Source organism: Rhinolophus ferrumequinum, chromosome 15 (assembly GCF_004115265.2).
Source record: "Rhinolophus ferrumequinum isolate MPI-CBG mRhiFer1 chromosome 15, mRhiFer1_v1.p, whole genome shotgun sequence".
Taxonomy (NCBI): Eukaryota; Metazoa; Chordata; class Mammalia; order Chiroptera; family Rhinolophidae; genus Rhinolophus; species Rhinolophus ferrumequinum.
The window spans coordinates 5,267,807-5,288,246 of record NC_046298.1 but is presented as its reverse complement, the minus strand read 5'-3'; the positions used below and the strand labels follow the sequence as shown (position 1 = coordinate 5,288,246).

At 37.7% G+C, this 20,440-nt stretch overlaps 1 protein-coding gene across 1 annotated transcript in view; it reads right to left on the bottom strand.

Annotated features, from left to right (window-relative positions):
* Positions 1-19,356, bottom strand: part of CYLD (CYLD lysine 63 deubiquitinase) — a 46,411-nt gene extending 27,055 nt beyond the window's left edge. Inside the window, 5 exon segments of the mRNA XM_033127990.1 lie at positions 8,030-8,135; positions 10,644-10,946; positions 12,143-12,794; positions 18,700-18,758; positions 19,315-19,356. Coding sequence (XP_032983881.1) covers positions 8,030-8,135; positions 10,644-10,946; positions 12,143-12,646 — 913 coding nt within the window. The 5' untranslated portion in view covers positions 12,647-12,794; positions 18,700-18,758; positions 19,315-19,356.
* Positions 19,357-20,440: the final 1,084 nt, after the last annotated feature.

The window sequence follows — 20,440 nt, the reverse complement described above, 5'->3', positions numbered from 1 at the left end:
ATTAATTTTGTCCTACAAATGAAGGTAATTGGCAAGAAAAAGAAACTGAGGAACTAAAGGAGACACCATGACTCTTTTTTCTGTCTTAAGAAAAGGGCGCTAATGGCGACACACAATACAGATGAAGACCCACTCAAATAAACTAAATTAATTTCATTGACACATCTTCATTTTTTTAGTCTATTTGCAAGCTTTATTTTGTTGGCAAAAAAGTATAATTTGTGTATTATGCTATAAAAGCTGGTATCATTCTTACTTATCTTCCATTCAGGGTTTATGAAAATCAAGCGCTACAAGGAAAAGCGTGCCTTTCCCTTCTTGTCACTGCTCTGGGAGCCAGTCATGACAGTGTTAGCCGCTGATCTAGAAAATCACAGGGTGCCTGACATATGATGCCCAAGAGATCCCTATAACTAATTTTGTTATTTTAATCCTATATCATTACTTAAATAAAATACAATTGTAAGTGTTTTTGAAGATAGATGCTACTAAAACAGAATTCTCGTCAGGTTATACATTAATTCCATTGCGGGGAAAAATAGAAATGGTAGCTTTTTCTTTTCAAGTTCCACGGTAGAACCCAAGATTTACATTTCAAACCACATTGAGAAGTGGAAAAAATATACAGAAAAAAATACAGCTCTAGAGTTTGGGGGGAAAAAAGCATTTCAAATCTTTATTCTGCTGCAGACGGAGAAAAACACAATAAATTATACATAAGCCAACTTCGTATTTCAGGTATCTTTTTCTTTCTTAAATTATAATACTAAACTAATGATTTCTCTAGTTTCCCAATTTACTCAATATAATGAATTATATTCAGTTGTAAAATTCAAAATTCAAAGAAATCAAATTAAGGTAAGTAAAAAGTATGGTGATACAAACATAGTTTTGAGATTTAAAAAGTACCTTTGGGAAATTCCAAGAAAAAAAGGAAATGAAGAAGGAAACCCACAAAAGCATTTGATTTGGTAAGAAAAGTAAATTACGTATATCCATGTGATTTTGGAGAAACAATATTAACACAGAATTGGTTACCCCTGTAAGAATATATAAATAATGAAATTTTATTTTACAAGGAATTCCCCTTAGCCATCCAGCAGGTTAAGATTACAAAATTAGCATAATTCACAGAATTTGCTTAGGGCAGTTTCTCAACCTCAGTAATTGTGACATTTTGGGCCAGATCACTATTTGTCGCGGAGGAAGGAGGGGGTGGGTAGGGAGGGGGCGATCAGCTCTCTGCATCTCTGCCTCTACCTACTAGATTCAGGTGGTGTTCTCACCCCAGACATCACAATCAAAAATGTCTGTAGACATTGCCAAATGATCCCTGGCGACAAAACCACCCCACGTTAAGAAAGACTGGCTTTTAAATGATAAATGTCTAACTATTACATTGTTTTGTGCACCTGAAACTAATTAAAAAAAAAAAAAAAGGACTGGCTGAGAACTAAAAAGACCTTCTGATAAAGGTTTTGTACTAACGCTAAAGAAAAAAACAAACAAAAAAACACTTAAAATGCAATAGTTAACAATAGTTACAGTGTGAAACAACACCATATTTCAATCAAATACTATAAAAATAAAATCTAATCATAAAAACTACCATACCTACCCAGAGAAATCCCTCTTTATTCCTTACATAAATGAGCTCCGTATTCCAAAATAAATATTTAAAAATAAAATTATTATGGAGCAAGCTCATACCAGACCATTTCTCTTCAAATAATACATTTAACTTTGATAAAATACAAAAAACAACTGCCCTTGGGCACTAGAGAGTGAAAAAGAGCAGGCAGACTATAGAGGAGACTCAAAATTTGAAAAAAGGAAACAATACAAAAGACAATCCAAAACTGCTCAACAGACCAAAAAAAGGAAACTGTGACCTAGTCTCAAAAGCAAACACCACAATGGATACCAATTCAAAGATGATTCTGATCTTGGAATTGGCAGAGGAGAATTTTAAAGAGGCCATTATAATTATGCTTAATGAAGTAAAGAAAATATGCCCACAGTGAAAGAGAAAATAGCAATATCCCACCAGAGAAATAAAAATTATTTAAAGAAAGAAAAGAAAAAGAATCAAGTGGAAAGTCTTAAAAATACTTTTAAAAACTTACAAAGATAATATCTGAAAAATAGTAATTCATAGGATGAGCTCAACCAGCACAATAAAAGACAGGAGATCAGTAAAACTGAATACAGAACAATAGAAATTATCTAAGGAACAGAGATATAGAAGATTGAAAAAAATTAACAGAGCCTCAAGGACTTAAAGGACAATATCAAAAATTCTGACATATGTCTAACAGAAGTCACAGAAAGAGAGGAGACTGAAAGGGACAGAGAAAGCCCTTGAAAGAATCATGCTTTGAATGCTTCCTACTTTGTTGAAAGATAAAATTTACAAATCCAAGAAGTTTTTAGCAAAGTCCAAGCAGGAGAAATATGAAGAAAACCATGCGAGGTACATCTCAATCCGAAAACAAACACACTAGGGGTTGGGCAGGAAAAGTAGGACAAATAGAAAACACATGAGATGGTAGAAATCAATCCAATTAGCAGTGATGATAAATATTAATAGATGAAAATCTTAGACAAAAATTATCAAACTAGATTAAGAAAGGATTGCCAACTACATGCTGTTATAAGAGACATACCTAAAACATAAATGATGAAAAAAATAAATAACAGGAAAATACTAACCAAAAGAAAACCTATCTAATCATACAAAACAGAATTTAAGGCAAAAAGAATTACTAGCAGTGGAGGTGGTTACTACACAATGATAAATGGTTCAAATCGCCTGAAAGATGTAACAATTCCAAACTCTAGGTACCTAACAATTCTAAATTTGTATGCAGCAAATAACTATTTCAAAATTAAACACTTATAGAATTAAGAAGAAATTCACAAATCCATCATCATATTGGGAAGTTTTAACATACCTTGTTTAGTAACTCGTAGATCTAACAATTCAAAACTCAGTAACAATATATAAAATTGGAATAGCATAATAAATTAGCTTGACCTTAGGGACATATAAAATATGCATGCAATACATGCAACTACAATTGGAGAAAATATTCTTTTCAAGAGGACACAGGACATTTCTGAAAGTTGTTCATGTACTCAGCCATAAAGCGAGCCTCAACAAATGTCAAAGGATTGGTATCATATTCTCTGATCATAAAGCAATTGAATTGAAAGTTAATAATGACAAAAACAAAACACCAGACACCTGAAAATTTAAAAGCACATTTTAAAATCACTCATGGATTACATAAAAAAAAAATCATGAAGGCAAATACAAAATGCTTCAAATTTTATAACAAAGTAACTATATATAACAAAGCTTGTAGAATGTAGGTAAGGGGGTACATAGAGAAAACCTATAGCCTTAGATGTTTAACACTAGAAAAAAGACTAAAACTTAATAAGCTAAGCATACAAACTCAAGGAGTTAGGGGACAAGAAATCCACAAAAGTCAAAGCAAAAATAAAAAAACAGAAATTCCTGAAACAGAAAACCAATACATCTAAAAAAGATTAAGAAAGCCAAAAGATGGGTTTTTTGAATAAATGAAAGTGATAAACCTCTGATAAGATTTTTAAAGAAAACCGAGGGGCACAAATAATGTTGTGCATGAACACCAGGACATAATTGCTGATACTGCTGAGATTTGACAGAAAATAAGAGGATTTTATGAACAATGTTATGCTAAAAACTTTTAAAACAAATATTAAACGGAAAAATTTATGAAAACATAAAATTTTCACAAAAGACCCCAAATAGCCAAAGCAATCCTGAAAAAGAAGAGAAAAGCCAGGAGCATCACACGTCCTGATTTCAAACTATTTTATAAAGCTATAGTAATCAAAACAGTATGGCAGTGGCATAAAAATAGATGTGCAAACTGATGGAACACAAATGAGAGCCTAGAAATAAAAACCCATTCACAGACGGTCCACTAACATTTGACAAGGGAACCAAGAATATTCAGCGGGGAAAGGATGGTCTCTTCAGTCAATGGTGTTGAGAAACTGGATAACCACAGGCAGAAGAGTGAGACTGCACCCCTACCTTACACCACTCACAAAAGTGAACATGAAACAAATTAAAGACTTAAATTTAAATACCAAAAAGTTAGAAGCAAACCAAATATCCATCACTAGGAATCTGATTGACTAAATTATGGAACCATGATACAATGGAAAACTACACTGTAAAAAAAACAAGAACCTCTCTGTTCAGATACACCTTCAAGATACAAAGACAATAAAGCAAGGTGCAGAATAGTGCAAATATTATGCTACATGTATTAAAAGGGGAAGGAGAATAAGACCATGCATTTATATTGTATAAAGTAACTCTGGAAAGATAGACAAGAAACTAAAAAATAGTTACTTGTGGGAGGCGAGAGATGGAGTGAGGGGGCGAGTGAAGGGCTAAGAATGGAAACAAGATATCCTACTGTACTTCATTATCTTGATTTGAGAGAGGTGAATGTCTTTCTCACTAAAAATTTCTTAGTAATTGAGTTACTAAATTCAACGATATATGCATTAGTCAAAACTCAAATGATACAATGTGCATTTCATTACCTGTATGTCTTTTATCTCAAAAGGGAAAACAAAAAACCGAAATACTTACCTCTAGCTAATTATATACACACTCAATATTTAGGAAATGTACTGATGTCATGTCTGTGATTTACTTTGAAATTCATTAAAAAACAATAGGATGAATCAGTGCATGGATAGAGGGATGAATAAATATAAGACAAAGCCAAGTACCATAAACTTAATTGTGGACTCTAGGTGGCAGAAATAGGCATGGTCAGTAAAAAATTCTTTCACATTTTCTGTATGTTTGACAATTTCATAAGAAAATGTTACAACAGACAAATGTTAAATTTTTAAAACAGAGAACTCATAAATCAATAACTTAACCAAAAAAACGATCAAAGACACAAACAGGTATTTAATAGAAGACACGAATATTCCATAAATATATGAAAAGTTATTCAGCCCTACTTGTAATTATGGAACTACAAATTAAAACCAGCTTGAGATACCATTTCTCAGGCATCAGATTGGCAAAATTTTAATCAGTACCAAGTGTTGAAGAGGATATGGAAATAACTCAAACCCAAACGTCCATGAACATTAAAATGCACTATTAAGTAGTGGGACCGTCACACAATGAAATGTGCTATGAAGCAGCCAGGGAGAATTAACTATCAATACCCTCAGCCACAGGGAAGAATCTCAAATACATTTTAAGTAACCGATGCCAAGTAATTAAAGAATCCAGTCGGTATGATTCTGTTTATGTTGAGTTTAAAAACAGGCTAAACTAAACAACATGTTATACGTGCCAGCATCACCTCTCACAGGGGTAACTGCAGTAGTCTCCTTCCTGGTCTCCCTGTTGCCACCCTCTAACCCCTACCAAAGCAACCATTTTAAAACCTACCGTTTGAAAACCTACATTAGGCTAAGTTGTCCTTTGCTCAGAATCTCCCTCAAAGTTAAGGCCAGGAATCCCAGCCCACTTGGCACTGCCTGTCCAGTTCCCACTGCCTCCATCTCTCTCCCTTGCTCAACGTGCTCCAGCCACACTGAACTCGTGGTTATGCCTCCAACTGGCCGAGCTGGCTTGCAGCCTCAGGCCCGTCCCTTAGAAGCCACTTAGCAGCCACGTGGCTCACTCTCAAACCTCCTTCAGGTCAAGAACTCAAACCTCACATGGCCACTTTAGAGGCTCACTGGGACGCTCTACAAAATAAAGTACGAAGCACTCCCTTTCCCCCTTACCTTGTTTGTCATGCTCCATCCAATCACCACCTACCTGACCATATATTTCAGTTATTTAGTAATCCACGTGGGAAGAACTGTTACCTGTTTTGCTTCCTATCATACCCTCAACACCTAAAAGAAGCCTAAGTAAGGGCTTACTGATATCTGAGTGAATGAATGACCTTTTTATAAAATTACTTTTTAAACAATAAGCACTTAATTACAACATTAAAAAGTGTTCCAATTTATCAAATCATAAATTGTGTTATTTTCACAAACAAGCATGAAAAGGCAAATTAAATATTACTAGGTAAAATATGAAGCATATATGCTTTACTCTGAATGTAAACCATCTGTTTCCAAAGGGAAGCAAAGCAACAGGTACCATGTTTCCCCGAAAATAAGACCTAGCCGGACAATCAGCTCTAATGCGTCTTTTGGAGCAAAAATTAACATAAGACCCAGTCTTATTTTACTATAATAAAAGACTGGGACTTAATATAATATAATATAATACTGGGTATAATGTAATATAATACTGGGTATAATATAATATAATGTAATACCAGGTCTAATATAATATAATACCAGGTCTTATATTAATTTTTGATCCAAAAGACGCATTAGAGCTGACTGTCCACTTAGGTCTTATTTTTGGGGAAACACGGTAGGAATCCAATTTGCAAGAAATTAAAAACTGATTTTAAAGAAATCAAGAAAAGCAAAGTATGCCAGACTTTTACAAAGCAAAACTGAAACACAGGTATCATTTGAATCCCAAACCTCCAACTAAATTAATGTACTCTTGCTGTAAAGCTAAAGTAGAAACCATTTCCTAACTCAGCAAAACAAGAATTTATTACTTGCAAGCCAACAGGGAAAAAAAGAGGGGCAAACAGTTGCAGGCTGGAAGGAATCTCAAGGGTTGTCTACTATGAGCCTCTTCATTTTTACAAAAAAAGAAACTGAGGACCTGTAGTGACCTGTGGGGAGCTCAAAAGTATTCTCTGTCAAAATTAGCAATAACGGAAAAATACTGGGAGAAAATGAACCATTTTGTTCAGTTGTGATCCTTGTTATAGTAAAATTTAGCTTTTATAGAATTAGAGACAAAATACATCTCCATGGAAACAATATTCTCAAGCGTAGCTGAGAGGCTGAGAAGCATGTTTTCCTATGCAGGTCTTCGTATCTTAAGTATACGCACAGGATTCGGCGTGAGGAGGGCGTGAAAGGAGCAAAGCTTTACCATTTGACAGTTCTGGACTTGAATTCCAGCTTTCCCAGAATCAAGTAGGATCTTACTTGATCCCACCCAGTCATGGCCCTATCTGGTCCTATCTAAGCCCCAGTATTTTTATCAGGAAAATGGGGATAATGCAGACCTACCTTACAAGTGTGTCAAGAATATAAAAAAAGTGCAGGTCATCTAATTCAGGGATCGGTACATTCTGGCTACTGAACGCAGGCTTTCTGACATTTGATTCAGGGTTGCATGATGCTGGGTAAGAAACACCACCTCTGATTGCCTGTTAGTTTTATGATTAACGCATTACCAATAAACTAGCCTATAACTAGAATTCTGCTAAGAGCAGGGGAAGGTGCTATTGTAGCTATCAGTAGGAATTTATCAATTAGTTGACAGCTGCCATCAGGTATCACTACTTGTTTGAGGTAAAACGAAAGGAGGCTTAAGATTTTTTTTTTTTAAGATGTAAAGTTGAGTGATCTGTTTCTGACCACAGTGTCATGAATCCTGATCAATTACACAGTCTCAAAACCAAAGGCTCTTATAGGGCATCCGGTAAGAATCCCCTCCACTGTATGTTAGGTTATATTAAATGACCACTTCTGTTTAAAAGCTTCTAGTTTAAACCATGCTTTCACTCAAACTGATAGCAGTTTACGTGTATTCTATTTTCTGAATCCTCCAATTATCAGAAAGGCCTTTTATTCCCCCACTTAGAATGGACAGGTGATGAAAAAGTGAATTATATATGTAAGAGCCACACCATACTCACATACTTTTGGAAATAAAAATCTGTTAAGTATTGTTTTCATTTGTGGGGTAAGAAAGGATATTATTCTATTTAATAACAATCCCATAATATAAAAGTCAAGTTCCAAAAACACACCTTGAGGCTTATATTTATATCCTCATAACAAAACAGGGTCTTTCAAACTCTGCCTAATTAATACGTAAAACACAAAGAAAACATACCTGGGATGATATCATTGATATGCAAGAGAATTGTACTTTCAACACTTGCAAAACTACAAAGCTGTACTCCATCAAATCTTCCGTCCCAGTTGCCAATAGGATTATCCTAGAAATTAAGTAATAGAATAAACTTTAAAACACTCCTCAATAAAACATCAATGTTAAAGTCTGCATTTCCCATGAAAGGGTCCTCCAAAACATTTTACACTGGTAAATATATCAGGAATAACTGCCACAATAATAAGATATTTTGTTTGTTCATTTGTGGTTGGGTTTTTTTTTTTTTTTGGTTTTTTAAAAAAGAGACAAGAATAATCAAGCTATTGTAAATCCACAGACGAGCAAGGAGTCCAAAGTATTTGTCACGCTTTCCTGGGTAACAAATACTAGCCTATATAATAACACCCACCTGCAGGAGGAGATTTTTTAATATACTCTTCTACCCAGATATCTGCCCCTAATTAACCCCAGCTTGCTCCAAACACTCCTTTACATTCCCTGAGCACTTAAATATTCAATTTGAACTCCCATATGCCTTTCTGTACATAGTCTATTCCTAATTGTTCTTCTGTCATTTTACAGGTACGTAGGAATTCCTTCCGAAACAGAGACTTTCACATTTAATTAGTTCCTATTCCAAGGTAGCACCAACTAGCTCAGTACTGCCCGTGGACTAGATGAAGACATGGGCAGTCAGACAATTACCTTGAGCACCAAAGTGAACACCACGCTAAATGCCACTGGAAATAAGAGGAGATGAAGAATATTGCATTTGCCGGAACTTTCCTTTCAAGGATCGCACGAGAGGGGGTTGGAATGAACGCGTGCACAAGCCAACTGGAGGACAGAGAGGCAGCGGGAAAAGCTGGTGGAGCAAAGCTCTAGGCAGCCTGAGCCGAGTAAACAAGGTGATCCCTAGACAGCCATCGAAGGAGAGGAAGGCCCATCTGGCTTCTGCCCAATTTGAGGCTCAAATGACCGGAAGCCAGGGAGACTAACCCCAGTGACCAGTGGCCCTCTTTCTCCAACCTTCCCTGCACCCAGCCCACAATCTCTCCTCTAACTTAACACTGAAGATGAAAGAACAAGGATTTGAAGGTGTGTGCAATTGTTAGCCCTCCTGACAGAAGCACAGGCTTGACTTTGGCTCTAACTTTTCACGTGGTAAATATTCAGTAAATGTTTGTCTAAACAACATAGTAACATTTGTTGAACTGATGGGTATCACATAGAATTTTCTAGAAATTCCAAGAACCAAGTAAGAGAAATTTATGCCAGAACATTCATACCCTACCGAAAAGCATACCTGAATAGATAAAAATAATCACCACAAACATCGTGAGTACAAGAGTCTTATTTTTCACATCCTCTCCTAACTCATTCTAGTGTTTAATAATTCTGCATGAATTTCCTTCTTTATACCTAACAAACTCTTGTCTATATTTTCAATCTATGATAAAAACTGTTCTCAGCCTTTTTCTTCTCCTTCTCTTAGTCCCATAGGTCTCATTCAACTTCCCAAATTGGAATGTACCCATTATTAACAAATATGAGTGTAAGGTAACATTACAAATGAGTGAAACAAACAAAAGGACAAATACTGTATGATTCCACTTATATGAGGTACTTAGACCAGGCATATTCACAGAGACAGAAAGTAGAATAGTGGTTGTCAACATAATATTAGCTGAGGAGACTGAGCGATGGCAGTTAGTGTTTAATGGGGACTGAGTTTCATTTTGGAAGATGAAAAAGTTCTGGAGATGGATGGTAATGATGGTTGTACATCAATGTGAATGTACTTAATGCCAATGAACAGTAAACTTAAAAATGGTTAAAAAGGGGGCGGCTGGTTAGCTCAGTTGGTTAGAGTGCGGTGCTCTTTACAACAAGGTTGCCGATTTGATCCACATGGGCCTGTGAGCTGCGCCCTCCACAACTAGACTGAAACAGCTACTTGACTTGGAGCTGATGGGTACTGGAAAAACACACTTAAAATAAACAAAAGTTTTTAAAAAATAAAAATAAAAATCCCTAATTTGTTTTTTTAAATGGTTAAAATTTTAAGTTTTATGTTACATATATTTCAGCACAATAAAAAAAATTTTTTGAGTGAGTTACAGCCTAAGAAAATACTCAATTGTCTTTTCCGCTAAAACAATATGCTTTTCCTCTATGCAGGTATTTTCTGTAAATGATTTTTATACTACTCATTAAAATCAGATCAGCCAATACAATTTTGCAAAATATTACAAAAAAAGAAACACAGATGACAAAAAAAAAACCTTTTCAAAGTAAAGAAAAATAAGACATTATGTAATATATTTGGGTGTGTTGCTTTTTTTTTTTTTCTATTGGTCAGCTATCATACAGCAAATTTAAAGATGGGAAACATTACTCCAGTTTATTCAAACAGGAAAAAAGAAGTAATGTAATTCTCTATGTAGCCTCATGCCCCAACATCAGTGTTCCTTTAACAAGGATAAATCAGAACATGTTCTTTAAATTACTCCAAATTAGTCCGTTTTAAATATCCAAAGTGTTTACTTCTACCTAAATTGGTCATAAAACTATAGATATATTCACAAAGATAATGTAATCCAAAGTTTCTTACCATGTCCACACCAACAAAATATCCTAAGCTTTCTTTTCCCGGCAAAACATCACAGAATATAACTGTTCCAGATTCTATAGTTTCTCCAACCTTCAGAGAAACTCTGGAGTTTATTTCCAGAGGGGGAAGTTCAACCTGGCCCGTGTCCACTGGACCTGCATAGTCACTTTCCAATCCGTTGTCATCGTCTTCTATGATTTCCAGCTTGTCCAACGCAACAAATACTCCACAATCTTCATCACACTGAAACAGTTGTTTCCCTTGGTATATTCCATCAGTGAAACCTTGGCCCCGACCTTCTTCCTAGTTTTTAAAAGAAGGAAGAAAAAGTTCGATAAATAGGTAGAAAATAGATAAATAGAAAGATGATCCATAAGAAAAAAAGATCCACTCTGGGGATTTCAGGGAAATCACTGAAAAAATTCTAAATGACACATAAGAAATATAATTATCAGCAGCTGCTTTTGGATTTAGGGTATTTAAAAAAAATAAGGAAGACGCTGTATTTGATGTGGAAATAAAATGACTTGATAATTTCAAATCATAATTCCACTGTAAGAAAGGGCTGGATTCTACATTGTCATTTTAACAATAATTTTGTCATAAAAAGAAAATGTTACTTTAAAATAACAGTAATGTTAGCACCATTTATTGAGCGCATACTATATGCCAGCCACCATGCTAAATCCTGAATCAATGTAACACAAAAACCCTGCAACCTGTGTACTAGGATCAGTATTTTACAGATGAGGAAGCCCAATCCGAGAAGTAGCTTCAGTAAGTAACCCAGTAGCCCAGCTACTAACTGACATAGCTGGGATTCAAATCTCCAACTGCGTTAAAATCATTGCTTTAGAAAATTAAATCAAGAAGCAAACAAGTCCTGAAAGTCTATTTGCAAGAATGTCAAAATGTAACTGGCATTTAAGTTCTCGAGAATCAACATTAATTTTGAAAACATATCACGAGTTCTTGGTTCCCTTTTCAGTAGAAATAAATTCCCAGATGACTTTCACATATATCATCAGGGACAATCACCAGCAAGTTGAAATTGCTGCAACTTATTAAGAAAAAAATCTTAGATCCCTATGCCATCACTTAGTAGCACACATTAATAGAAAAACTGAGAAAGCCACCGATGATCACGTCGCGAGATAATGAACAGTTCTGTGAAGTGATTAATTAGTTAATAATCGGTAGCGTTCGTTTTTAATACAGACAATGTTAACATTTCTCAGGTATGAAAATCTTTAATAATTGCACGCAGTTTTTATTTCCCACTGTGGGAAGTAGTTTTTTTAAAGTTGTCAAAGCATCGTCTTTGTATCATCTCAATTTATTACTAGAAAGTAGTCAATCCTAAAGATTATGAATATTAAAAACCACAGAAGATGCCTGGGAACACATTTGGTATTTAAAGGGGAAAAAACTATGTGTGTGCATGCATACACATACACACAGTTTTAGCAACACATACACAATGGTTTTAGCAAACTTACCAGTAACTCTACTCCGAAGAAGATCCCGGACACTGTCCTCTCCGCTAACAAGGGTCCCCTGAAGCGCACGACTCCGGGAAACTTCTCTTCCCCAGATCTCAGCTGCACTTTCACCGGGCAGCCCACATCTATGTGGAGGCCTTTGCTTAGTCTGCTCCTGTCTTTAAACAGGCCAAACCTCTCTTCGCAATTGGTAATTGCCAAAAGTAACTCTGTGAATTTTTCACTTATTTCTACCACATCCTTTTCATCAACAAACAGAACTGCGTACGGCTGCTCTAGAATTTTTAATCCGATCTGATTTTTCTTGCCTTTTGCAGAAGGAATCCTCGAATGGCCCACAGAACGGTCTTGGATATACTGCCCTATACTTCCCTTTGGTACTTTAAGGAGCTTTTGGGTTTGTTTGTCCGTAACACTACATTCTTGAAGAAGTAAATAAAAAATCCGCTCTTCCCAGTACGGTGAAGTCACTTTTTCTTGGCTCCATAAGCCTGAACTCATTGTGATATTAACTCCAAAATATTAACTCAAAAAAAAGGGAACTACAGAGTTTGTAGTAAAACTGCAAAAGATCAATTCACTGGCAGTCCCAAAGCACGTTTTTAGCAATTTGGTGCCCATGCTGTAAAAAGACAGCAAATCGGAATGCCTGGAGGACAAGCAAAAAGAAACTTTACTCTTCATTCTTCATTCTACACGAGCTAAAATTTTTAAAATCACATTCCGCTAGTAAACACACACACACTTCCAAGAATATCTACAAAGGTTAAAAGACATATATTACTTGTACCTACTATAATTTTACATACTTAATTAAGGAGATCCAATTATAAAGTATCTTCAAAGACAATATAATATTTGTTTTCAAGGCACTGAAGTTTGTAAAACAAAATTCTAGGAAAAGATAATCGCATGTATACAGAGGGTGCCAAAAAAATGTATATACATTTTAAGCAAGGAAAACTGTATTAAAATTGTAATACTTAATATATACTGATAACAAAAGATGAATACAAGTCACGTTTGACTTCTGCAATGACAAGAGGTGCTCAAAGTGGTTCCCATCAGCGTCCAGGCACTTCTGATTACGGCAAACTACTGCTTGAGCAACGTTGACCAAAGTGTCCTCTTGTCCATTTTTTTGGCACCCCGGGCATATTCTGACATTTTTAAACTTTAAAAAGTAGCATTTTTAATAGATCCTGCCTAACTTAAACAGATAAGCTGCTGTATTTGGACCAAAAAACCACATAAATCAAAGGCTATTATTTCTGTCTGTACATGGAGTTTAAGTAAAAAGTTATCCATCATAACTATTATGTTAAACATCTTTTATCAATAAAATATCATAAGATCACATTCTGAAACTTCAACCACAATTCATTTATCTGTGTGCCATATTTTGATAATGGAACATTTTATCTCTGACTCAGTTTCATTTCCTTAATCTTGTATATTTCATCCTTAGGCAAATGTCAATCATATTAACCATAGCTATCATTTAATTTATCACAATCACAAATATCAGATCTGGTAAATCTGATTATATTAAAGATATCTGAAAAAATCAATTCTGTAGTCAGAACTTGTACTGCTTAACAAGGAAATATAATCGCAGTATACTATCAAATACAAAATGCTCTTCTATCACAATTTAACTATGTATACTAGAAAAGAATATACAAAAGATGATTTTCAGTTTCAAATGTTCATTTAAAATTGTTCATGAATACTAATCTTTCACAATTAAAATGGCCTTCTCCACCCTACTTTGGTAATTAAAAACTAGACAATCTCATTAATTCAAATTGAGACTTTAATTCATTATTTTAATGAATTAACTCACTGAAAACAACTGTTCCTATCTATTCTCTGTCACATGAATGTGGCTACTTGGTTTCTAAACACGATACTTATCCCACGCTTCTTGGAGAGGGATCCATTTCCATCACCCTGGGTAACAGCCACAGTTGACAGCACTCATATTTATCTGTTTTGCTCTTGCAATTAAAGAGTAAATACTCCTAAAACTAAAGAACTGAATTTTAAGTTTAATCATTTAAGTTAATGATTGAATAAATAATCTGGCAAATCTACACACAGACTAACTTTTCCTTTAAGATGCGTTGTAAGATAATGAGGTATTCTATAATGATAAGTTTTTAAAAGCCTGTCCTTCTAGGAGCCAGAGTGAGACGTGGAGATTTCCCCAAGACAGGGTAGAGAGAGGGGCACCCCTTCAAAACCACACTGTTGAAACATCTGTGCAACGTTTAGTGAGCGCAGGAGCAGACAAGGTCCAAAGTGGTTCTCTTTCGCCTTTTGCTTTTTTTTAATGCGTTTGTCGTAATTCCACTTGAGGGCACTGTCTCCTTCAGCAGGAATAGGATCAATTTCTATTTGCCACTTACATAAGACACCTGTGAAACCCTGATCTTGGCACCACAGAAACAAAACCCCCAACTGAGGGTTACCCAAACAGCCGCCCAAACACTCAATGTGCCCCTATTCCTTTACAAGTACCAAAACCAAGTGTTTGCTATTTCTGACTAAAATTCTTTTTAAATTTTTCAGCAAGGAAATAGCTATATGTTTTCTTGATCACTGAATTATCAATATGAATATAAATTATTATGTGTGACTCTCAATAGTCAAAAGTGTTTGTCACTTCATTAAAAGGCTTTAGACTGCGCTGTCTGAGTTCCTGTGTCTGCTTTCTAAAGGTTGACAGACTCCAGTTTTCCCTTGCCACCAGCCATTTTCTGTGGTTTCCTGCAGTATATACATTGACTCCTTTTATGGCCTTGTTGCTTTTCAAATTACTGCTTCTAATGAGTTCTGGGAAGCCATCTGATGAAATATGTGTGTGTGTTTAAAAACAAACAAAACAACAATAACAAAAAAGGGATACATAAATTCTGAACAGGTCTTTTAAGGAGTAAAGTGCACAGGCTTCAGTGTACAGACATATGCAAAAATAATATTTGGTTGCTTCCAGAAGGTTGAGATGGTCAAAAAGCAACTTTTGAAAAAGTGAATAGTTGTTTCGTTCTCCTTAACTGTTTTGAAATATTTTTGGCCCCCACCAAAATGTGTAAGTATGGCAATTCTATTTTGAAAAGAAATTATTTTTTAATTCCTAAAAATTATACCTTCCAATATTAAAATGAAGAACTTTCTTTAATCTTAATAATTATTATACGCCAACAATGCCTATTCTATTGATCTCTAGCTTAATAATTCATGCCACAATTTAAAATGAAACCATCAGCACTAATGAAATATTACCAAGACAAAACTAAATTACTATATGAATGCATTAAGACACTATATTTTACATGTTTTGGTTACAAGAGTGCTTTCTGCAAATCATGTAAGAGATAGTCCACAGTAAAATTTGATATAACTGCTTTGGTAAAGAAAGGTTAAGGGCAATTTAACAATGGTGATCAAGAACCGTATTTTACAGTAAACTACACAAGGAGCAGTGGTTTTTCGCTAACTTGCATTAGCACAAGTGAGAGAGTAAGCTTAGACACGATAATTGTCATGTGAGACAATTAGAACAGCCAAAGCAAAAGCTATAAAATATTTAAAAAGCATTATCCAAAAATAAAAAGGGCATGGTCTTCCCCTTTTAGAAAGAATACATTAAGAAAGAATACGTTTGGAACTATTGTATTAAAAATTGATTCTCTTCATGGCAACTGACAGAGAACACTGAATGGGGATCTTGATGGCTCTTAGAGGCATACAAAAGGATACAGATAATGGTCATCAATACCTCAATATAATGGCATTACAGCAGAAATATGTTAATAAGAGACTTTCTGTCCCTTTCGAAAGAATATAATGCCAACATTCTTCTTTCACTGGGATATGCACAACAGCTAAATTACGTCTTAAGAACCCCTAGCAGTAAAAACTGACTCAAGACTATCTGGGAAAGATTTAAATCACATTACCAATGAGTTCTTTATCAATCAAGAAGGTATCGGTTTGTTTAGTATTTTTATGCACTCAGCACAGGTAGACACTGAAAAACACAGAAGATATAAAACACAGTGACTACCCTCATCAGTGTTCTCTTACTACCTTTTAGGTCTAATTGCTTAAAAATTGCCTCTAATAGTGCACTTCACTTTGAACACTAATATATCACAAATGATTCATCTGAATACCATCGTCCTTAATGCAGGCTGGAAAACTGAGTGATTATGAATATCGTGATAATTACTGTAAGTACTAAATGAAGATTACCAAAGCACTGGAATACAGGAATACATTTAACCCTAAAATCATACTGAACGGGAGGCCTTGTTTTGGACAACATTTGAGATGAGGAGCAGTTCCGGGTCAAAAGTTCTGAAAATGTACCTGGTTACCTGAGCTTGTTGATGGTCTGGATGCTAAGTAAAGGAGAATTTAATTGTATGAAATAAAGCCATTAAACTAAGATGAGGGTTAGAGGACACAATTACTTATCAGTTTCCTTTCTATGCAAAAAGCTGATGAAATCAGTTTTATAAGAAAATATTAACGGTCAGAATTACCACATTCTAAAAGACAATATATAACACAAATAAATGGCACTTTGCAGCTATTTAAAATTGACAATGGTAAATTTATCTAGAAGATACTGTCATTTTCATTCTCAAGTTATCAGGTTTATGTTGTTCAAAGAACTTCACTAAAGAAAACAAAACAGACCTAACTCAAGAACAGTTTGCATCTCCTGAGATATCCGACCTTGCTCTAAAGAACACAGGAGGCTAGCTAAATCAGAATAAAAACTACAATACTAAAATCCTGCCCCTAATTATAAATGCAAAGAGGTAGCAAAGTCAGCTTGAATACCAAAGGAAGAAGACAATGGGACTTTTCCCAAACGTTTCTGAATAGTTAGAATAATTACCATTTTAAGAAAGACTCTCTCTCTCTCTCTCTCTCTCTCTCTCTCTAAAAGAACAAGTTGTTATATTCCTAGACTGCAAAAGAATAGAAATTCTGAGATTCCATGACCAGAAGAGAGACAGCTTTAATTTTCCTCACGGATTAACTTGTGATCCAAGCACACAAGCATGCAGTCCCTCCAAAAAAAAAGGGGGCGGGGGGGGAGGCGATTTACAAGGTTAAGAAAATGTCTGGCTCTCACACCTGCATATCCATGGCAAAAGAACAAGACTCTCTGCTATCTCACTAGAGTGAAACCTGGCCACTACACTACCAGACTGAATTCCCCAAGTCCTTCATCTTTATGTTTCTGGTGCCCAAACCAGGGCCTATCAAATGGCAGGCATTCGGGACCTAAGAAATGAATGACTTAATTAACTCAGGTGACAACAGTGAAAACCAAAATTCCATTTCCTCATCCTAACTGTTTTGTGATCAAAAGCTTTCTCCAGGTTAAAAGAAGAAAAAGGAGAAGAGTAAAAGACTCAAGAGTTGAGAGTATTTAATGATTTTTACCTAATTCCTGAAAAATAATCATTCTAATTCACAACAAAGTTATGGTCCATTTTTACACCACTTCATTGTTACACACATAAGAAGAGACAAATAAGGAAAATTTCACAATTATGAAAACAACTTGTTTGAGGTTCATTTGAAACTGGCTTCCTAGATTCTCACAATTTATAGATTCGCCTATAAATTCTGTATAACCAATAAAAAGAACCTCAACAAATTTAAGATCATAGTGTGACGGTCAGCAACAAAATACTAATAGTTTGATGAATAGGATAATTACGCCTTTCTCTCTTCTTGTGTTAAAAGACTTCCTCAAATCAAACAAAATCACAGTATTAGGCAAGCAATCATTGCTCCAGAATGTTTGTTTTACATAACAAATGTCCTGGTCTTCCCAGCTCCTCACAAATGCTACCATCCAAAGGAAGGCTTCTTCCCAAGAATGCTACAAAATGTGGCAGCAGAACATTAGAGAATGTTCTGGGTGTTACCAACATTCAAAGTACACGAATTTCCTCAAGAATTTCCAGCAAATCATTTTCTCCTAATAGTGTTCTAGTTCAAATCCACCCACTACCCAGTGGGGAACTGGCAGCTAAATTCTTAGGGCCATTCAGCCTGCTTGGGATATGAGGGGGCGTGCAGAAAACCAAAACATGAATGAACACCCTCTCTCGCGGCCTGGATTTTTCTCTCGGAGTCAATGACTGCAAAAGAACAATCTTAGTAAGATCCCTATTAGCCTGAATCCAAAAGCAAGGTAGGGAATGCCCCTTAGCTGAGCTAAGGATACAGCTGTCCAGGGAGACCGGGGACAGGAGGGGAGCAGGGAAGGTGGGGACTGGGAGACTGACAGGCTCGGTGGCTGGAAGATGACAACCACTCTAAAACACGCTAATGCCACGGGGTGGAATAGAAAAGATGCCAAGGACGTGAATAACCGGGCAGCTGACCCAACTGAGAAGCAAACTCAGGAACACTATCTTCCTTCAAGACTTGAGGATGTCTCCGCAGATCTTTAATACGATGATAAGGAAAAACAAAAAGAAGGAAAAGAAAGAATACCTTGTTTCAACAGAGCGCACCTTTCAACTAAAGGACTCCGGGTTGTGTGAAAATCATCCTCACCCTGGAAAGAGGTAAACTGAAAGAAAAAGCAGAACACGCCATTAACGAGGCCTGAACCCCAACTGCTCTTCCTGGACGGGAGCCACAAACACCCCAGAACCGATCCATCGATACGCCCCACCGCCCAGATGTGAGATATTACAGCCCGGGGGTCTCGATGCCAACCCGGGAGGTCGGGATTAGGCCAGCGGCCCGTGCCTCAGTTTCCCCATACGTAAATGCGGGGCCGAAGGGGGAGACGGTTTCCTGCGCTGCTCCCACCCCACGTCCTCTCTTCTCCGGAGGTCCCGACGGCGGCGACCGCGCTCCCATCACTCAGGAGCCCTCTCGAGAGGGCCCGGGGACCGGGGGGGTTGAGGGGGAAGCCCCGAGCTTGGGGAAACCCGGGCTGACGTCAGCGGGCTCAGCACCCCGCGGGCCTGATCCGCTCGGAGCCCGGACAAGTAACGGGCCGGCCCGGAGGGCCCGACGGCCACGGCGGCGACTCTAGGCACCCTGAGGTCGGGGAGGGGCGCCCGAGGAGACCCGGCGGCCCACCGCTCGCCGGTTCGGCCGCCCGCTCTCTCACTCACCTCGGGCGGCGGGGCGTCGCCCCTTCCCCTCGCCTGCTAGCCCCAGTCCCGGGCCGGCCCCAGTGCCCCGCACCCACCGCCCTAATATTTACCTCCGACGCGCGGCCCCCGCGCAACCGAACCTGCTACCTGGGCCCGCCCCCACCTGCCCCGCCTCCGATCCGCCCGGGGGAGAGAAAGGGAGCGGGGGCGGTGGGGGCGACGGCCGCACTAACCAATCACAGCCCGAGCTGCGTTCCTGCGCACGCTCTGATTGGGCTGCACTGTGACAGACCTTCCTCCAATGGCTGCCGGCTCAGAGCGGACCGTAGGGACTTTCCGCTCTGTCAAGCTCGGTGGAGCCAAAGGGAAAGCGAAGGGAAGGGGAGCAGAAGCGGAGGATGAGGGCGGGAGCTCTGGCTGATTGGGCGAGTGACTGTGGATGCCGCGTTACCGTTGGCTGACACCAGGGCGGGGCGGGGCGCCTTGCTTCTCCCTGCTCCACCTGCCGTGCCCGGGTCTGGGCTCAAGGCTTAGCTGTCAAAACTCCCGTAGACTGAGTTTGGGGCAGAGGTGGCAAGCAGTCGAGATGCGAGCTGGGAACTGGATATCAGGATTCCGTGAAAAAGCATAGCTTTAGAATCAGACCTAAGTTTGAATCCTTTGTGCTTTCAATGGGACCCCGCTTGACGTGTGAAACTGACAACCACACCTTCGGCCTCAATTTCCTTATCTGTAAAATGGAGATAATCCTATCACCTGTCTTACAAAGATTGCTGAGAAATAGCGCGTGGAAAGTTCCTGACGCACAGCAGGAGCTCAGTCGTGTTAAATCTCTTCCTCTCTCTCTCTCAAATTGGGCCTGGGACACTTGCTGTTTCTGAACCTGTGTTGGCCACCTATCCCAGGTTGGAGGGAGGTCTCCCTACGGTGGTGAAGGGATTTCCACATGACGCCTCACTCAGCTTTGCACCCCTGGCCACCAGCCAGGACTTGGGGTATAGTTAAGGATCTTTCAATTAGAAGGGAGGTTTGTGATTCCCACAAGTGCTCAAAATATTTAAGGAAGTGCTTTTTATAATCAGTCTCAGAGCTTGCAGCATGCTTTGCTGCACTGGATACTCCTGTTAATTAATTCCTTCTCCTT